Source organism: Nomascus leucogenys, chromosome X (assembly GCF_006542625.1).
Source record: "Nomascus leucogenys isolate Asia chromosome X, Asia_NLE_v1, whole genome shotgun sequence".
Lineage (NCBI taxonomy): Eukaryota > Metazoa > Chordata > Mammalia > Primates > Hylobatidae > Nomascus > Nomascus leucogenys.
The window spans coordinates 99,212,470-99,233,406 of NC_044406.1; the positions used below are offsets into that span (position 1 = coordinate 99,212,470).

The 20,937-nt window shown below is 42.2% G+C and overlaps 1 protein-coding gene across 4 annotated transcripts in view; it reads right to left on the reverse strand.

The window, feature by feature from the left end:
* Positions 1 to 13,779: 13,779 nt before the first annotated feature.
* AMOT (angiomotin) overlaps positions 13,780 to 20,937 on the reverse strand; it is a 66,191-nt gene continuing 59,033 nt past the window's right edge. For all 4 annotated transcript variants that reach the window (XM_004092496.3, XM_030807227.1, XM_012498697.2 and 1 more), the window contains 3 exons: positions 19,735 to 19,967; positions 17,908 to 18,606; positions 13,780 to 17,574 (listed from right to left, as the gene is read on the reverse strand). In XM_004092496.3, coding sequence (XP_004092544.1) covers positions 17,477 to 17,574; positions 17,908 to 18,606; positions 19,735 to 19,967 — 1,030 coding nt within the window. In that variant the 3' untranslated portion in view covers positions 13,780 to 17,476. The remainder of the gene's footprint in view (positions 17,575 to 17,907; positions 18,607 to 19,734; positions 19,968 to 20,937) is intronic.

Below are 20,937 nucleotides of genomic sequence, written 5' to 3' on the forward strand. Positions count from 1 at the left end.
ACTGTGTATCAGAATAATGTGGGAAGTTTATTAAATATGCAGATACTCAGATCCCATGCCAGACCAACTTAATCATATCCCCTGGGAATGGAGGCCCGGGAATTTGTATTTTTAGATACTGCCCAAATGAATTTTAAGCAGTGCTTTAAAGAAGGTCAAGGTTGGCCAGTAGATGTCACTGAATCTTTCCTAGCCTATACCACCCACCTGTCCTGTTGTCCTAAACTTTACACATTTACTTGAAAACGATGACTATAGAAAGTAGTTCTGACTGTATTCTAGAGGCATCCATAGCTCAGGTCACATGGACCATAAGAAAGAACAAGTGCTCTGTCATACATAGCATCTGGAAACTAAATGTTTTCCTAGGCAGGTTGGTGAAGCAAGGACAGCAGGCAGTTTTGCCTGTGCAGGAAGCAGCCCCCAAGCCTGTGGTTTTTCATTCTGTCCCCATGCATTGACCTGTAAGGTGATGTAGCCTGAAGAAGCCCCTGTTCCTCTGCATCCCTGGAAATAAATCTGCTCAATGGAGCACAGAATCAAAAACAGCAATAGCAATAATTTACAAATAAAGAAAAATATATTTTAATTTTTAAATTGACTTCAATTTCTATTTATACTTCCAGTTCTAGAGAAGCAGGGGGAGAAACATACCAGAGGAAGGTGCAGAAATAATCCCATCTGCTACAGAAGGCCTCCACAGAACTTGACCACTAAAAAAAGAAACAGACTGTTCCTTGCTTCAGCGACTCAGCTTCTCATGGTTCAACCTAGCCAGCTTTACCACAGAAGGATTCGGCAATTTGCTCAGAAATACGGCTTTAGTTTAAAACACAGACGACCCCCTGCTAAAAAAACAGTTGTGGATTCCACCAGCCCAACACTGAATTTCAGCTATCCTTGTCTGAGGATACAGGCGCCAATTGTTCACGTACCACACACTACTCCTCCCTGTGTTTAGGGGCTGCAGATCAGGCTGGGGTTTCTGTTCCTCTTGATTTGTAGCCACTTCCTCCACGGCTCCTGTGTGCACATCTGCATGTACCTTAAGTGTGATGGGATGTTTCTTAGCTCAGGACGCCATAACAAATACCATGGACCAGCATACTTGTATCGACTGGATGGCTTAAATAACAAAAATTTATTTTCTCACACTTGTGGAGGCTGGAAAGTCCAGGATCAAAGTCTGTCAGGCAAGGTCAGTCTTCTCACTGTGTCCTCACATGGTCATGGTCTTTCCTCAGTGCATGCTCACGGGAGGAGAAAGAAACAGAAAAGGAGTGGGAAGAGAAAGAGATAGAGAGTGCTCTCTTCCTCTTCTTAAAAGGCTGCCAACCTTATTGGATTAGGGCCCTGCCTTTATGACCTCACTTAACGTTATTACCTCTTAAAAGCCCTATCTACAAATGCAGTCACATTGGGAGTTCGGGCTTCAATATATGGATTTGGGTGGGAGTGGACACAATTCAGTCCATAGCAGGAAGTATAAAGTAGGTTCACCGTGCGCCAGTTACCAACTTGTCTGAGTCTGCTGAAATAGAATACCCACACATGCAACGAGTTACATGAAGCAGATTTATTACTTACAGGTAGGCAGCAAGGGACAACAGATGCCTAGAATTCATTATGAACTGGTCCCCCAAGGCTCAGAAAGCTGCCTGGGGAGGATGGAGTCTTGACTGAGTATGCCCCCACTTTCACTGTAGATGAGACCCCAGAAAGCAACCCACCCTGGGTGTTATACCTAGAGTCACAGGACTCACTGGGCTAAAGCATCCCTGTTTCTTGGGGGTAGGGAGGTACTGAAACAGTCTGGGCTGCTCCAGCCAGTTCCCCACTTATCTCAGGATGTTGCATTCCCAGCACATTCTAGTCTTTCTGGAGAACTATGAGCGAGAAAAGGGGAAGAAATGATTAGATCCAAGGCTATTCAGAAAATAGTCCTGCAGGAAGTCAGTGTAAAAACACTGAAAATGGACACCTAGGCCAGCCTGCAAGCAATTTCTGGAGAGGTCCAACCAAGAAAGAGAAGCACATACCAGAGAAGGGAAAGAGTTACCTGCCAACACGCCAGTCAGTCTGCACTCTGCAACCCTCACCTCCCACTTCTACACTCAACCAGTTGCCATCCCCAGTGGATGGATGTGTACCTCTGCCAAGGGGTGTCGCTTTAGCCCACATTTCAACAGGTCCCCCAGGAAGTAGATTTATGCTCGCTAGGGCTCAATTATCTTCCTTCCAAAAAGAAGGAGAAGTTGGATTATTTGGGTACCAATTATCGGCATGGTAAGTAAGAAAAAATGAGTGTTAGCTAGGTATCACAAGAGCAGATAAATGAATTGCTTGTACAATGATGATCATAATTGCATTTGTAGAGTACGGTTTACTTTGACTAAGTATATTCTGGCACATTACCACACTTGGTCCTCAAAGTAAACCAGGAGTTATTATTCTCATTTATCAGATGAGGAAACAGACGCCAAGGAGCTATGACAGTGTCCAAAGTCACAAATCCTGTTACTGTTGAAGTCAATGCTGAAGTCTTAAAGAATGTCAGCAATCACCAACAAAGTAACAGGGCCACACTGGCCCCTTGAGCATCAGAAGTGCTGTATGTACACAGCACCACACAATTTAGCACTGGTTTCCTCCAATTACTTTGTTTGCATTTATTTGGTTTCTATGAACTGGAAGTTTCTCAAAATCAGGGGCCCAGGCTTATGTATTATCATATTGCCCATAAGGCTTACTATAGGACTGCACTAAGGTGATGAACTTTCGGCCGGGCCTGGTGGCTCACGCCTGTAATCCCAGCACTTTGGGAGGCCGAGGCGGGTGGATCACGAGGTCAGGAGATCGAGACCATCCCGGCTAACACGGTGAAACCCCATCTCTACTAAAAATACAAAAAATTAGCCGGGCGTGGTGGCGGGTGCCTGTAGTCCCAGCTACTCGGGAGGCTGAGGCAGGAGAATGGCGTGAACCCGGGAGGCGGAGCTTGCAGTGAGCCGAGAAAGCGCCACTGCACTCCAGCCTGGGCGACAGAGTGAGACTCCGTCTCAAAAAAAAAAAAAAAAAGATGATGAACTTTCTGAAAATACTTCTTTCTTTCTTTATTCCTTTTTAGAGACAGGGTCTGGCTATGCTGCCCAGGCTGATCTCGAACTCCTAGACTCAAGTGATCCTTCTGCCTTGGTATCTCAAAGTGTTGGGTTTACAGGGTGAGCCACCATCCTTGGCCCAATACCTAATGTTGATAATAACACTCTACAATTTGCAGAGGGCCTTCACATATTTGATCTTTATGGAAACTACAAGAATAGCATGTTTAAAAAGGTCACTTCGTCTACCAATCCTCATGATGCTTATTTTAATCCTATTTTAGTGTAGTCATTTTATAAAACATTTATTGAGAACTTACCATTATTTTTATTATTAATAACTAACACTCGTTGAGCACCTACTATGTAGCAGGCATTAAATCAGGCACTGTGACAAATGCTGAGGACACCTAAAGAAATCACACGTACTCTTCTAAAGGAGTGTGACTAAATAAGTACTGCAGCATGATAAATGTCTAGTAAGCGATTATTTGGCCTCTGAACTGTACTTCTCTAATGATGAGGATCTAATCCTTCTCTAAACAGCTCATTCCATTTTTGGAGAGTTTAGACAGAAAGCTCTCACTGCAGAAATTTCACTCCCCTTTGGTTCCACCTGTTGCTCATAGGCCTAGCCTTGGGACTATATAGTGTAAATCTTCCTTTTCACTTGACAGCCCTTCAAATATTTGAAGACAACTGTCATTATCAGCCACCCCTTCTTCAGCTTCCCTGTCTCTGCCTCTGTCTGCCTGGACTACCCCACAGCTGGACCTACCGATCTACCCCAAGGACTCTATCCCACCTCAGGAAGCACTCAAGCAGCCTGCCTCAGGTTCCTTCATTCTAAATTCCAACTGCTGGGGCTTTGCGTTGGGGCACTTTCCTTGTTCTGTTAATTTCTGAATTGCAGCTTCTTCCCCACCTGTGCCCTAGTTTGGAAAAGAAGGCTTCTCGCCGGATCCCTCGTCTGAGTTTCTGGCCTGAGAAACGTGGCTGTGAAGAGAAGGAGATGAGGCTGCAGCTTGAGCACCTTGATTAGATTGGGGGAGGACCCAGGGAGGAGGGAAGAGGTTGCAGACAAGGGAAACTGGGAGCTTGTGGGTGGATCAAGGTGTCTGAGGATGAGAAGGGGGTGAGGTCCAGAGCGAAGATTGAGGTGTGAAAGTTAATCTCGGTCTGGAAGGATGCTTTATCCTCAGAGACCAGAGAAAAATGTGAGTTGAGTGAAGCTGTTGGTAAGTCTGCCATTGGAGAAGGCTGGACGTTGAGGTTATTCCTGAGGCAGATTTTGAGCTGGTTAAACCAGCACAGCAATAGTAGCTGTTTACAGCTGAACTGCTTTCTGGTTGGCTCAACGACTGCGCTCTACCTATTGCTATATGTTTTTAATATGAACCTCGTGTTGCCAACTGCAGACTCTGCTTTCACATTGAAATGGGCGTTGACTGCTCTGTGAGTAAGGGAGGTGAATATTTGCAGGTTGTGTGAAAAGAATACTATGTGTGGAATACTTGCTGAGGGGAACAGGACACTGGCCAAGGACAAGTACAGAAGGTCCCAGCTGAAATTGGAGCCTATGAATGTGTGATGGCACCAATCTGCACATCTTTCTCCAGCAACCACAATAGCTCAATACAGGAGTGGGGAATGCAGTTTGCTAGATTAATCATTCATTCATTCGTTCATTCATTCATTTATTAAAAGTATTTACTGAGCACTTACTTTGCATCAGGCACTCTTCTGGGCTCTGGAGATACAGTAATGAGCAGATATAGACAAGGTCATTTGCAATATCAAAATGGCTGTAGAAGTCAGCATATTCCCTTTCATTTCCTGGAAATCATGCAAGAGAAACAAGGGGAATGCAATAAAAAATCCCTACAAGCTCCACGCATCTACTAAGACAGATATGATGTACACATTCAAAAATATATGTAGTAGCTGCCAAAAGTAACAAAAATACGAGAAGAAAAGGGAGAAACCGGAGGAAAGGGAGGAAGGGATGGGAGGCAGTGAAGAGAAGCACTGAGAATATAGAAAGGACAGCATAGAAAGCTTTAACAAAAATATACTTCCTGAAGATGAGGGATCCACCTGAGTTGTAAAAACTATACCCTAGTTTTCAACAAGTTCAGAAACCAGGATGAGTAGAGCAGGGGCAAATGCCCTCCGAGACGAAGTTTGGCTTAGAGTGGCTGAAGAGGTGGGACTAGACAAAGAACCACACAAAGGAGCCATATTTGCAGTAAGCAGTCTGTTTCTCTGCCTGTAGCGGAAGAGGTTTTTGACTGTGTTAAATAAAATTTATAGGAGGCTATTGATTTGGACTGAGCTCCTGCACTAGGCCCAACAGACCAAACCAAAGTTGAATCATCCATGCTAAAGATACACCAACAAGCTGAAACTAAGTTGTTTATCTGATCTTCCGAGAAATCAGGAGAGAAAGAAAGAAAATGGCCAAATCCCCAAATAGGCCAGTTTTAGTCAGCATGGTAAGGAAGTCCCTTCTGCTTTAACCTTTACAAGGAAGGTATGTTTCAAATGACGGATCTGCTTTTGGTTTCTTGTTCCTGCTTTCTTCGGCCTTTTTCTGTCTATAAATACTCACTGCCCAAGTTGCAGACTGGAGTCCTCTGAACCTCTTTGGGTTCTGAGTACTGCTCGATTTATGAATCATACTTTGCTCAAATAAACACTATTAATTTTGTCTAAATTTTTTGTTTTTCAGATCGTGAAACATGGAGGACTACCTTGATCCATTTTTCCATCACTGGAGCCACCTGTAAGTAGCTGAGCCAGGATAATCCAAATCATGCAAAGGTAGATAATTAAAAACGGACTGGCACAATATTGATAAAACTACACTATTTTTTAAAAGGTGGAAAAGTACAACAAAAACAAAACACCACAAAAATTTTGCTGCTGAGTAGATTAAAACATTCCTCCATAAAATTTAAAAAATAATTAAGTAATTAACCATCTAAATGAAGAATAGAAAGCAGAGATTAATGAACTGTGGAAGAGATGGTGATACAACAGAAGAAAGTGAAACTTGAGCTGGCAGAACTCAGTGGAAGTGGTCAGATTCTGGGTAAATTGTGAAGGTAGAACTGATGAGATTTGCTGATGGATTGGATGTGTAGTATGAATTACATAGGACAATCTCAATATATATACATATATACACATGCATATATATGTATATATATAAACATAACCAAAGAAATTAACAAATATATGTTATATTCCTGTGTGTGTGTATGCTTTGTTATATTTCTTTGAACATTCTTGACTAATACAAGTATCATCTCTTTCTACTCTGATTTCCCTGTATTATACTTTCTGTCATGTTGGAGATCCCACAAAGGCAAAGTTGAGTTGGAGATACATTCAGTTTGTGTTTAGCGAGATATGTTTATACGGTTTTCAGTCAGTCCTGTGTATAGATAAATCATTGCTTACCTATCCTGGTAAAGGAATGGCTTCCAGAAATACCCTTACAGTTTATTCTGCGAACTCATCCAGCATGGTAATTACAAAGGTGCAAAGTCAGAGGTCTTATCACTATATGAAAGTGTCTTATGGTACTTGGCACTGAAAGTGTGTGGTATTGGAAGAGAAACAAGATTTGAAATGTATGGATTCAGATGCTAGTCCATGACTAATTCCTTCAATCACCTGATGTGCAAAATGGTATGCAGAATATTCAGGTCTCATTAATGCCTAAACACAGAGGAAATTCTCTTCTGTTAGGAATATATTCAATAATACAATGTACACAACTATGAATTGTACTTTTATTTAATCTGTGATGGGAATTGCATAAAGCATAATTTATCAGAATTATTATGTTCGTAGAGCACAAACACGAATTAGTTCTACAAGCACTGAGAACATCTCTGTGTAAAGTTGCGTGCTTTAGCTTCCCAAATATCAGTAATAATAATAAATTTTTATCAACCATGCTAGTGGAAAGACTGAATTATCTCAATATTGCAAAACCATTACCATATAAAGAAGGAAACGAAGAATATGAAGCCAAATATGCAAGAAAAAAGTACTACGGAGGTGTGTTTGCAGTTAATTATTTTAAAAATACTGTTTAGGGTTTTATATTGTGATGTTTGTGGTATTTCTCAGCTTTTAAAAATTTGTACTTAGCTGTGATTTCTAGTTTTACATAATTAGTATCTGGTTATGTATTCATAATTTTTAAAATTCTTTTTCTTAAAGAGGACCTTCCAAATTGTGTAAGCTTCAGGACTCACAAAATGTGGATCTGCCCTTGGGTGTGAGAGAAAGAAAAGAGTATTGAAAGATATGCACCACCCCAACCCCCACCCCAGCCTTTTTCTGTTAGATCTTACAACTTTGGCTGTTGCAAAGAATACCTAAGTAATGTATCTGTCACACAACTAGTTTTCAACACCTGGCAGTTCACAAAAAAGTAATTTTCTTTTCCCCTTTTCCTATCTCTAGTTATTCCCATGGGTTTTATGGTGGCTCAGCAGCCGCCACACTTTTCTTGACCATCTACTGAGACGTGACAAACGCCTTGAATATTTCCCTCTTACCCTCCCTTGTTTGTGCCACTTAGTCCTTATAAAACTGGATAAATGCAAATTACCACAGACTCATGGCTAAAAATATATACAAACTCTCCTGCCTTTCCTCCGTTTTGGTCTCCTCAGATTTTGGGGGGAAATTCATTCTTGTGGACCTGTCTTCTTTGGAAAATGATATACAAAGTAGGAGAATGGAGTAGGTATAGCCAAAATGGGAGACTAAAGTATCAAATACAGATACAACTAGTGAGGAAAAAAATTGAGGCTTCATGGGTAAATTTGCAGGCCTGTAGAATATTTTCAGTATACTCAGATTTTAAAATGTTTTTTTATCTGTGCTGCATAGCCAGTTTGGGATCCGTGTGAAAGAATTTATGACCTCAGAGGCAGTATTTAGTCTCATGGAATCACGGAATGTAAGAGCCAGAAGGGACATTAGAGATCATAATCCAGTGACCTCATATTACAGAACGGTCACTGGAGGTAAATGAGCTGGCCAAGATTACAAATGTAGTTGTGGTTGCCTCAAGAACTATAAACCATGTAAACCAACAACAAAAGTAGCCAACAACATGACCTGTTTGATCAGAGCAGTAAATCCAACTACTTAGAGTCATATCTGGGGAGCTGAATAGGCAGCCATTTCACCATAGGTACTATGGGTGAATTAAGAAAATAAAGTGACTGTCCACTGAAGTACCGGGGTGTGTGATAGCTAATACCCACATCAGACTTATCCATTTGACAACATGCAGTCGGGAGTCTGTTATGTAGCAAGGGGACTGAAGAGATGAAGAGAAGTATATAAACGCCATGAAATCCTTGGCCAGTGTTTCTCAAAGTATGTGCTTTCAGAAGGAGCTACAAAGATCTAGCAATTCCACTACTGGGTACATATCCAAAGGAAATGAAATCAGCATGCTGAAGAGATAGCAACATTCTCATGTTCATTGTAGCACTGTTCACAATAGCAAAGATATGCAATCAATCTAAGTGTTCATCAGTGGATGAATGGATAAAGAAAATGTGTGTGTGTGTGTGTGTGTGTGCAGAATGGAATACTATTCAGCTGTAAAAAAGAAGGAAATCCTGTCATTTGCAGCAACATGGATGAGCCTTGAGGATGTCATGTCAAAGTGAAACAAGCCAGGCACAGAAAGAGAAATACCGCATAATCTCACGCATATGTGAAATCTAAAAAGTTGTCCTCATAGAAGTAGAGAATAGAATAGTGGTCACCAGAGGATGGGGAAGGTAAGAGGAAGGAGAGATAATGAAAGATTGGTCAACAGATATAAAGCTATATAGTTAGATAGAGGGAATAGGTTCTAGTGGTCTATTGCATAGTAGGATGACTACAGTTAACAATATATTGTATATTTCAAAATAGCTAGGAAGAGAGGTTTCTGGATCTTCTCATTACAGCGAAATTATAAATCGTTAAGATGATAGATATGCTAATATTCCGGATTTGATTATTATACAATTTGTACATGCATTGAAATATCACACTGTACCCCATAAATATGTACAATTATTGTGTCTGTCATAAATTTTTTTGTAATCCCCTGGGAAGCCTGTTAAAATGCAAATTCCTTGGTCTTACTCTAGAAGTACAGGATAAGCATCTCTGGGAGCAAGGCCAGGGAAAAGGTGATTTCAAGACAGATGGTTTGGAGCACACTTCAAAAATAGTTGCTCTAGGTTAATATCAGAGAAAATAATGATGTCATGTCAGTAGTATCCTTTGAGCATAAAGAAAAAAAGATATTCATGACATTGTGTGACAATGATTCTGATGGAATAATAGTTCAAGATGTCTGCGTCCTGGTTCCAAATTCACTAATTATAAAACTGTGGGTTAGTTGTTTTACCTTTTGTGACACCATTTTACTCACACTGCAATTGGAAGCTTTTGAAAGATTGTAAGCAGGGAAATGACATGATATTAATTATATTTGTTGCTGACTAGTGACTGGAATAAAAACAGTGGGACAAGATTGAGCATGGCAGGCTGGGTGCAGTGGCTCACACCTGTAATCCCAACACTTCGGGAGGCTGAGGTGAGTGGATCACTTGAGGTCAGGAGTTCGAGACCAGCCTGGCCAACATAGTGAAACCCCATCTCCACTAAAAACACAAAAATTAGCTGGGCGTGATGGTGGGTGCCTGTAACCCGCTACTTGGGAGGCTGAGGCAGGAGAATCACTTGAACCCGGGAGGCCAAGGTTGCAGTGAGCCAAGGTTGTGCCATTGCACTCCAGCCTGGGCAACAAGAGTGAGACTCCGTCTCCAAAAAAAAAAAAAAAAAAAAAGATTCGGCATGACATATCAGTGAATAGGCTACTAAAATAGTCTAGGTGAAGGATAATGGTGGCTTAGAATAGGCTGTTGGCAGTAGACTTGGAACGAAGTGAATGAGTTTTGAGATTTATTTTCATAGGATCAGTAATAGATTGGATGTTAGCTATCAGAGAGAGGTGTCCAGGATGACTCATGAGTTTCTGATTTTGTGATGAATGGTTGAGGTTCTTAGAGGGTATGAATTGATTGCAGGTTCAAATGATTGAGTTTGAGGCCAAGAATAGATGGGTAAGAGCTAAAACTTTGGGAGGAAATGGAGGCATTGAGGGATTTGAGGTCTCTTTGATGTGAAAAGGTAGATAGAGTCAGAGCAGGCAAACTGAGAGGGTGGGAGACTGTGGTCAGAGAGTGGGGTACTGGTGGACATGTCCACAGTGGAGCAGTGCTGACTGATGACCAGCTCTGGGTTGGCCATGGGCACAGTGAGCTGAGGTGGAATGGACGTGGAGGTCAGTGAAGGCAGAGAGGCCAAGGAGCTGATGGGCCAAGATGCTGTCTGAGTTGTTTGCGGTAGAGAGACAACTGTGACCCAGGGCCCAAAACCATCAGTGCACTTGGGATAGTGACCAACTTAGTAGACGAGGGTAAACAAGGAACTGGATGACAGGGACATTAAGGGAGACAGAGCTTTTTATATGAGTGAAGGAGAAATAATAACTTGGAACCTACACTGGAGAGCCTTTAAAAAAAAAAATCCTGCCCTTTGATATGTGGGTTGTGAGAGAAGGAACCCCTCTGTTTTTGAGACCGTATGTTTCAATTTAAAGCATGAGTTGTGGTATCAAACCAAGAAGCTTTGTAAGTGGCAAAGCACAAGCATGCTGTCATTTTGTTTGTTTGATGTGTTACATATTTTGGTTCCAGATGTAACACTTGACTTTTTCATTATTAAAAATTTTATCATTCATTATGCATATTGAAGTATTTATGGATGAAATGCTGTGATGTCTGGGATATGCTCCAAAATAATATAGGATGGGTGGGGGTGATAAATGAAGCAAGATCAGCCATGTACTGATAATTGTTGAAGCCTGGAAATGGGTAAATGGAGGTGCCCTAGGTATTTGGTTTTTGCATATGCTTGAATTTTTCCTTAATAAAAAGTTAAAGAAAACATCTCATCTTTATAGATTCAGCCCTTTGCTTTGACTGGCATCTTTTGGGTTTTTTGTTTTGTTTTGTTTTTGTTTTTGTTTTTGTTTTGAGACGGGGTCTTCACTCTTATTGCCCAGGCTGGAGTGCAATGGTGCGACCTTGGCTCACGGCAACCTCTGGCTCCCGGGTTCAGGTGATTCTCCTGCCTCAGCCTCCCGAGTAGCTGGGACTACAGGCATGCGCCACCATGCCCAGCTAATTTTGTATTTTTAGTAGAGACGGGATTTCTCCATGTTGGTCAGGCTGGTCTCAAACTCCCTACCTCAGGTGATCTGCCCGCCTGGGCCTCCCAAAGTGCTGGGATTATAGGCATGAACCACTGTGCCCAGCCTTGACTGGCATTTTTATATTCTTACTTTGTTAGCCTCTCCTATCCCTTTCCACAAGGTTCACAGGGACAGGTATTTATCCCCATTTTACTGATAAACTTATCTGATCCTGTTAAGGAACTTGCCCACAAGTAAATATCTGTTTAGTGGCAGCTGTAGGACTGAAACTTTATGTTCTCTTGACTTCTAGACTAGTACATTCTACCACCTGACCGAGTGAGTTTGTGTTTCCATTAGTAGGTTGTTAAAATTCAGAGCAGTTCTCTAGAGACTTTGATCTTGGAAACGGAGTCTTCATTTGATTGCAGGTCTGGCAAAGTGAGATTGTCCTTGCACATGCTATGCCTTCTGCATGGAATGTTGATCCCCATCCTCTGGTTCACTTGGTTAACATCTACATACCCTTCAAAGCTCAGTTTAGTTCCTCTCCACTCCCCTCTCCCTGTGCCATCCCAACAATCATTCCCTCCTTTGCATTAGTTCTGTATTCTTGTTCAAACCTTTGCTATTTCATATATCACGATGAATTATAAATGTGTGTGTCTGTGTGTGGCTTTCTGTAATAAACTAGAATCATGGACTATTTTTAAATTTTGTATTCTAGGGCCATCTACATAATGGCACCATCTAGTAAGTAGTTATTCAACAACTCACATGTGCCTGAATCCATTGGTAGAGGCTACTAGCAAATAAAAAAACATGGAGACCAAAATACATACCATGGGCTTGGTTAGTTTGTGCATCTAAAGAGTGGGCATTTGTAATGTGTTATAAAATTTTGGTGCTGTGGGGAACATTTTTCTTCTTGGAAACTTAAGTCCTGTAACACAGGGCTCTTCACTGAAATACAAGGGCAATTGCCAGTCAACGTAGAAAGTGATCTAAGACCAAACCATTTACATTTTTTTCTCCAATAAAAACCTTACTGCAGAATAAGATGGAGGTGGGAAGCAGAACATGTTTTTTCTGCCACTGTGTAACTCATATAGGGTGTGCAGATCACTTATCTCAATAAGAAATGCACACAGAAAGGGAGAGATGAAGTACCATGCAGATGCCAGATCAGTTATATAACTGGATAATAATATCTAGAAATGCTCCTACAATGCAATCCAACTTTTTTTTTTTGAGACGGAGTCTCACTCTGTCGTCCAGGCTGGAGTGCGATGGCAAGATCTTGGCCCACTGCAACCTCTGCCACCCGGGTTCAAGCGATTCTCCTGCCTCAGCCTCCCAAGTAGCTGGGATTACAGGCACCTGCCACCACGCCTGGCTAATTTTTGTAATTTTATTGGAGATGGGGTTTCACCATCTTGGCCAGCTGGTCTTGAACTCCTGAACTCGTGATCCACCCGCCTCAGCCTCCCAAAGTGTTGGGATTACAGGCGTGAGCCACCATGCCCGGCCAATCTAACACATTTTTGAAGGAACATTTGCTTTTTCTTTCAACAAGTGACTGCTCCTTAAGAAATGGGCGCAATACATTTCTGAAAAGAATGCTTTGCAAAGCTATGTAAGAAGGTCTGGTTAACTTAATACCTTATCTTCTTTGTCCTGAAAAAGAGGGAGGCCTTTCATCCATATGGTTTTCAAAGCACTCATCATAAATATGGAGGGAATCAAGTCCAACTTTAAGAAAAATCAAATTTACAGTTGAATGAATTCTAGACCCCTGCCCTATCCCTTTTGCAACACCATCAAGTCTATTTCACTGTGAAAACGTGTCATTTCAAAGTCCTTGGGGATCCTTGCCTCACCAGTCAGGTTTGGAACTCATTGGTAAACAGGAGGCACAGAAAGGGCAGTGTAAAGGCAGCCTTAACATTTTCAGTGAAGAGCCAACTCGTTTGTGGTTTTGATTTGTTTTTAATAACAAGCTCCCTCAACCAAAACTGATGAATTGGCATCAGAACAAGGGTACAAAAGGAATATCAAGGGGCCTTCCAAAATGCTAACCAAAGGATGAATTCTCTGCTTTGGGTGGCCATCATTTTATCCCTAGAAACCAGAAGATAAAAAGATGCAAAGCTTTTAATATATGCTGCCTGAGTATATAAAGAGACCGATTAGAGCATGTGGCCTGTGGTGTTGTCTTAATACTTTATAATCTATAATCACATTCCATACTTCAAGCAAATGCAAATTCTGCTGCACGCTGCCCTTGAAAGGCAATTTCACTGCATACTGAATTGAAAGTAATCACTGATACAGCACAAATAAAGCCTCTGTCGGGTAAACACCAAAGCATTTTCCACACGGTACTGCATTTTAAAATAGCTAACTTTATTGTCAGTGAAAAGATAGGCACAAAGTGGATTTAAACCTGCTTAACTTTATTGGAACTAGCTCAGTTGATTACAGAATGGGGTCACAATCATTAGGGGACCACATACATTTTAAACCAAAGGCGATTCTTCTCTAGCCATCTGCCAACCCCAGCTATCCATTTTACAAACACATGCCATTAATCACAAGGGAGGCCAGAAGGAGGTTTCATGGCTCCATGTAACCCATCGTTGCTACTGGAAAAAAATAAACAAACTCCCGACACTTGTCCTACTGATGATGGATGGCACTTGGAAGATATATTTCCAAGAATCGTGGCAGGAAGAAATTGGTGGCAATTAGCCCACAGCTGATACCTTCCTTTGAAAACATTTTCAGTAAGAATGCACACATTTTAAGTAACATATTCCATATGCGCATAAGCAATTGAGATAATAGGAGATTGTGTGGCTAACAGATATGAGAATTGATCAAAGTTAGTGCATATGTATACACTTTGAGCTGCCGCATCATGAGGGTTTAGGCTTGTCATAAAAAGTAGTTTGCACAATCAATCAGTTTGTTCATTTTCCAATTGTTATACCCACCCAACAGTGTAACAACAAGAAGAGAACATGATGGGTCTCTGGGTATCTTTCTTATGGCAGATGATGGCAGATATTTTAGGTTCCCGCTGTCCTATTACCTTGAAGCTCAAAAGCAGCATTAAAAGGAAATCCTTCATTAAATCAACAATCAAGATACATGATTTTAAAAGAAAGCTCAAGCTACTTTTATTTCAAAAAAAGACTGTTAATAGGAGTTTCATATCAAGTAAAGTTTGTTCTAATGAAGTTTTTCTATACACGGAACACTGGGGTACAACTGAATTAGAAGGTCCTCAGAGATCACCAAGCAGTACAAGCTAAGACAACCTGGTCACCCACCTTTCCTGAGATGCCAGTAAAATGCACAGATAGGTAGGAGTCCAGAAAGATCCCCCAAATGTTACATCCACACAACTGTGAAAAGGTGGCTAATTGAGATTTCTCCCATAAACTTGAATTTTTGGAACAACAACTAGTGGAGATCTTCTGAAAAGGCTGTATCTATCTTCTGCATAATATACTGACATATTCTTCTTCCCTCTCTTGGATGTACAATGTTACTTTAGCAAATTATCCGGGATTGGAAACTGAGCAGAGAGGAACTGTCTCTGGTGTGAGAGGACAGATAGGTTCTGGAAAGTTCAAAATAGTACTCAGCCAAGAACTTCTTCCTTTCCCCAAAACACATGAGTCTAAAGAGATGGCTACCACACAATGTGGAATGTATGACATTTGTCACCTTGCAGAATGTGATTAAAATCATGGCTCCCAGAGCCAGCAAAAAGTCTGCCAATGTGTTATAACCATGAAAGGAGTAGGTGAAAAGTGTTTTTTAAATTATTTGGATAGAAAGTAGCTCTCCTGAAGTTTGCTACCTGCTGCTTCTACTATTTGAGGTTTTTTTTTTCTCCTTATGACTAAAGGGTAGTATGAAAAAGTCTTAACACAACTGCACTTTTAATTTCTATCTGAGATTCACTTTATAACTGAGGACTAATGTATATGTAACATGATTACCTCATTATTGAAAATGTGAAAGGACTAGCTGAAAATCACATCACCCTCCTTTATGTCTCTACACACACACACACGCACACACACAAAATAATTCCTTTGGAAGATAAGTAGGAAAGATACCATTCCTATACTCACAGAGGAACCGCAAAAGATTATCTAAGATACCCAATCTCCTAGAAAGAAGTGGGATTGGTTTCTTAGGGGGACATTTATGTGACTCGATGTTGAAATGCAGATCAGAAAAGGGAAAACCTTTTAAAAGGCACTGAAGGAGAGGCAAGACAGAAATTCAGTAGTTTGTCAAGACTGGACAAGCTACTCCATCCAGGGACATTTTACAAGATACATATTCCCTGGACCATGAAGATGCCTTTTCATAAAATGGAATTAAAAAAAAGATAAGAGTTTCCCAAAATAAGCATGGTGATTGGCATAATGGTTAGCTGTGTTGTATGACTTTCAAAAAGTCACCGAACCTCTCCAGTTCTCAGATTCCTCATCACTAAAATGAGGGGGTAGGGCTATATTGCTAAAGTTCTCTCCCACCACTATGGCTCATGATGTAATATATCAGGCCTACTCTTCTATTAATCTGGTTTCTAACTAAGACATCCCAAAACCTCTACCCCCACCCTTACCTAACACCCCCCCCACTTCCCTCACCCTCCCTATACCCCTTAAAACTGATCTTAATGATGCTATCTGCAGATTTGTCACCTTAATGAAGGGCAGACAGGTGACACAGGGCAGGGACCTGTGGCAACTGGCATCCTTCTGTGTCCTTGGAGGCAGCCCTATGGCAAGGCTTGGAGCCATTGCCTCCTTTGATCTCTACCCACATGCACATTTCCTGCTGCTTCCCAAAGGTATTCCAAGATGGAGTCACTGACAGTGAGAAGAGGTAGTTGAGGATACTGCTGCAATCCACCTCTCCCCCGACTGCAGCATAGTACTTTGGGTTTCTCATGCTATTCCCTTGGAGGTGATAGTCAAAAATGCCTTTTAAGACATATGCTTAGAATTTGACAAACAAAACAAGTTATTTCAAAGTAGTCACCAGAAATTCAAAGCATTCAACCTGTCAACAAAGATCCTTCCTCACTTTGCAAATGACTGGCAATTTGAGACTGGAGACCCAGCCAGTGAATCTGTGCTGTAGAAGAAATAAACACTAAGCTGATTGGTCTTACTAAATGCAAGCAAGCTGTGTTCATGGCTACACACAGACCATGAAAGTCTGCATATAGCACCTCATGCAACTCTCCATCAAGGCCTCTGATGGTCTAACTTCCTAAGAGAGAGGAAGTTGTGCATCACTCAGTTAATGTATTCTCCCAGCATCTGAAAGCAATATATTAATTATCCAAATGCATAAATTACTCCAGAGCATATATATGAATGTATGAACCTCCAGGAGGGAACCAAAAGAATCCGTTTCCAAAGCACCACTGAAATGAAGACAAACACAATTCCCTGGGGCAGGGTAGCTGGGAAGTTGGAAGAAAAAATTAGCTCCAGCACCCTTCTGCACCCCAAAACTCCCTACCTTTTTTCCAGCTTACATAGCTCCTGAAACTATTCCCTTTTGTAAGCCTGAGGTGAGAGCTTTCTCTGGCTGCTGCACAGGATAGTAACTATACAAAACAGCACACACTCAATTCTCTCCAGCTTCCCACTTCCAAACTACGTGTTATACACTGTCTTCCACACATACTGTGCTCTTCAATAAAACATGATCTAGAGTATGGAAAATTTAAACAAGTTTAAGCACACTGAAAACATCGATGTATAGCCACCTGTTAACAGTCCCAGTATTCATATAAATTCAAACAATAAGCTTTAGAGCACATTCTGATTAATCTGTCTTTAGAGGTACTCCCTAAGCATACCAAAATAGACTGGTGTTCACATGATATTACTCAAGTAGTACATTGTTCCAATAAAAAGTCCTGTTAAAAAACATCCCCTCCCCACAACCCTTGTCCTCACCCTCAAAACAAGAACCAATAAAAGGGGGAAAATGATTAAAAGCATTTTTGCTGATAATCTGCAGCTCTTGATTTGGCCGTTTAGATGAGATATTCCACCATCTCTGCATCAGGCTCTTGTCCCAGGATCTGAATGGGAGTTTTTCTTTCCAGAGTATTGGAGTGGAACACAGGCCCATCTAAATGGAAATAAGGGTTAGAAAACACTTAGGGATGAAGAAAAAACCCGTATTTCTAGAACCAGACACCATCAGAGCCCTCACGAAGCCAATGGCAAAGTGAGACTTGCCTGCCACCTCCCTCATTTACTTCTGCTAAGATAATGGCCTCTACTCATGCCTGTTCCCATCTTGGTGGATGAGAAATCATTTACAGACTTCTCTTCTCTCTCCTTTAGAACATGAAAAACTCAGTCCAAATGACAACTCTGCCCAGACATCAGGCAACAAGAAATAAATCTGTATTTGAGAGCAGAACTAAACCAAAAGCTACCTGCTAAAGGGGATAATTACCTGTTTTGTCTGGATTGCAGGTCAAACTTGGTGTAGACAAACGATGTGGTCCAGGACCGGTAGCTGGACTTGCAGGAACCTCAGCCTGAGCCACAGCTGGAGTTGGAGTTGGAACTGGAGTTGGAGCCACAGCCGGAGCTGAAGTTGGTGCCTGAGTCTGAGCAGGAGCAGAAGCCTGAGCCGCTGCTGGAGCTGGAACCGGAACCAGAGCCGGAGCTGGAACTGGAGCCGGAGCAGCTGGAGCAACCTGAACAGCAGCAGCAGCAGTAGCAGCAGCAGCAGCAGGAGGAGCAACGGCAGCAACTGAGGCAACAGAGGCAGCAGCTGGAATCTGACCAGCAGCAGCTGGAGAAACAGCAGCAGCAATAGCAGCAGCAGTGGCTGGAGACGGAGCAGCGGCAGCAGCAGCTGGAGCGGCAGCAGCAGCAACAGCGACTGGAGCAGCAGCTACCATGGTGGTGGTGATGGTGGCAGCAGTGGCAGTGATGGCGGCAGCAGTGGCAGCAGCAGCAACTGGAGCAGGAACAGAGATGGGAGCAACAGCTGCAGTTTTGTTCGATTCCGTCCCACGTTCCGTTTGGGTACTGCAGTCTCGGCTGCCTGTCTTGGAGTGAGCCGAGAGCAGGGGAGTCGAGGGGGGCACAGGCGAGGGTGTGGAAGGGACATATTCAGCACGGTAGTCTCCACCCAGGAGAATGCCTACAAATGAAAGAGGAACAGACGTTACAAAACAATAGGTGATTCAAATCCACACATCTAATTACCTGTTCTCCCATTCAAATTTCTTCTGAAATTTGAATGTGTCTAAATTATTTATTTTTGCCTCCAGGGAACCCAGACATCAGTGTGTGAGGCTCCTCCAACCATGGCTAAAAGTTTCTTACAGACTTCGAAGATCCCTTCTGGTCCTCATCCATCACCTGGCACAACGTATTATGCCTGTAAGTGACCTGGGTATCTGTTTTGATTTATTTTTCCAATGGTGATTGGGTTCCACCAAGTTGTCAGAATGCTCCTACTCGGCTCCACTTAGAAAACATTACCACATGTTACCAGGGAGCAAGAAAGGATCTGGGGAAGAAGTCTGTTGACACAGATTGAGTGTGGTACTAATTGTGTGAACTAAGGTTCTCACCATGACCGTAGTCCCCAAAATGCTTATTCTAACCAAAAGATATTACAAGTATCGGAGGACCAAGAAAAGAATTAAAAGCAACAAAAAGGGTTAAAATAAAAAAATATATAAGCTTCGTTCCTCAGGCTCTAAAAATATGCCTCGTGGTATCCACAATATGTCTGGGGTTTTGATTAGAGGGGAGGGAATGGACAGGAACGGAATGAAAAAGTACATTCTGTTCTCATCTCACAACACTGTGGGAACAAAACCTGCTACCCAAACGATTCAGTGTAACTAAAACTCTGGGTTCTCCTATTATAGATGAGGAAGGAACACAGAAATGCCGGAATTTTGAAATTTGGAACGACACAAAGGCCACATGGACTTTGGAGAAAGATAAAGGTGCCACATGGCAAAGGCCAAATCTGAGAATATTTTAGAGGAAATTAGAGTTATCTTCCTTCACACCCAAATGAAACTCAAGATTCTTGTCATCTAGGCCTCGGCCTCAATCGGTATTCTCACCGGGAGACTTTCAAAGTGTGGACGAGCTCCAGGAACTGGGGTTTCAGGAGGAAAAAAAACCCAAAGCCCTGGTACACCTTCCTCTCTAGAACCTGGACTGTCATCCCTTTTCCTTAAGCATGGGTGTTTATCTAAGGGCTCTCTTTGAACACGTGACTATAATCTTCCTTATTTACTGTCATTACCTAGGCTCCCCTTCCAGCTCTTGTCGTCTCGCTTTTCTTCCATGATGGGGGAGCCAGTCAGGGTGGATGAGTGGGAAAGCAAGCCTGATCCAGCATTGGAAATGGACATCAGAGACTTCGCTGGCCGCATGCACGACAGCTGCTCTGTCTTGCTCGGCTCCTTCCGGGAACGCTGCTGGAGTACTTTGATCATGGCATCCTTCTCAATAATCTGGGCATGGAGGGTCTTAATCCTAGGAGCCAAAGACAAAGAACATATAAAGACCTTGCTGTGGGCTGGGCGCGGTGGCTCACGCCTGTAATCCCAGCATTTTGGGAGGCCGAGGTGGGCGGATTGCAAAGTCAGGAGTTCGAGACCAGTCTGGCCAACATGGTGAAACCCTGTCTCTACTAAAAATACAAAAATTAGCTGGGTGTGGTGGCAGGCGCCTGTAGTCCCACCTACTCGCGAGGCTGACGCAGGAGAATCACTGTAACTTGGGAGGTGGAGGTTGCAGTGAGCCAAGATAGTGCCACTGCACTCCAGCCTGGGTGACAGAGCGAGACTGACTCCATCTCAAAAAAAAACCTTCTTGCTACCTCCACATTTTGGTCTAATTGACTACATGACTACATGGAGCTCCCATTATCTTTTCGACTAAAGGTTGATCTAGTTAGTTCTGAGTTGGAAAACAAGGGATGGTGTGCTAGTTTTTAAAACATGTTTTTCTTTTTTCTGCACACCCAAATGGATACAGCAGAGCATCCAGGAGCTGTTGCTTAAACCTTAGTAAGTCACAATAAAGTACCAGTGAAAAAAAAGGCTGAATATGAGAGAATGAACTGATGTACTGGGTGCGGTAGTGAAGAATCTCAGTCAATGGAAACAATTTACTCAGTGGGAAGATGAGATCTTCTATGAATGAGCGACAACCTTCAGGTAATAAGTAAATGATCATGTGTTTATAAAAGGAATCAGGTATCCTACCTCCACTTTGAGTAGATGTTCTTTTTGTTGTTGTTGTTGTCGAGAGGGACTCTCGCTCTGTTGCTCAGGCTGGAGTGCAATGGCACGATCTTGACTCATTGCAACCTCTGCCTCCCAGGCTCAAGCAATTCTCCTGCCTCAGCCTCCTGAGTAGCTGGGACTACAGGTGCCCACCACCACACCTGGCTAATTTTTGTATTTTTAGTAGAGACAGGGTTTCACCATATTGGCCAGGC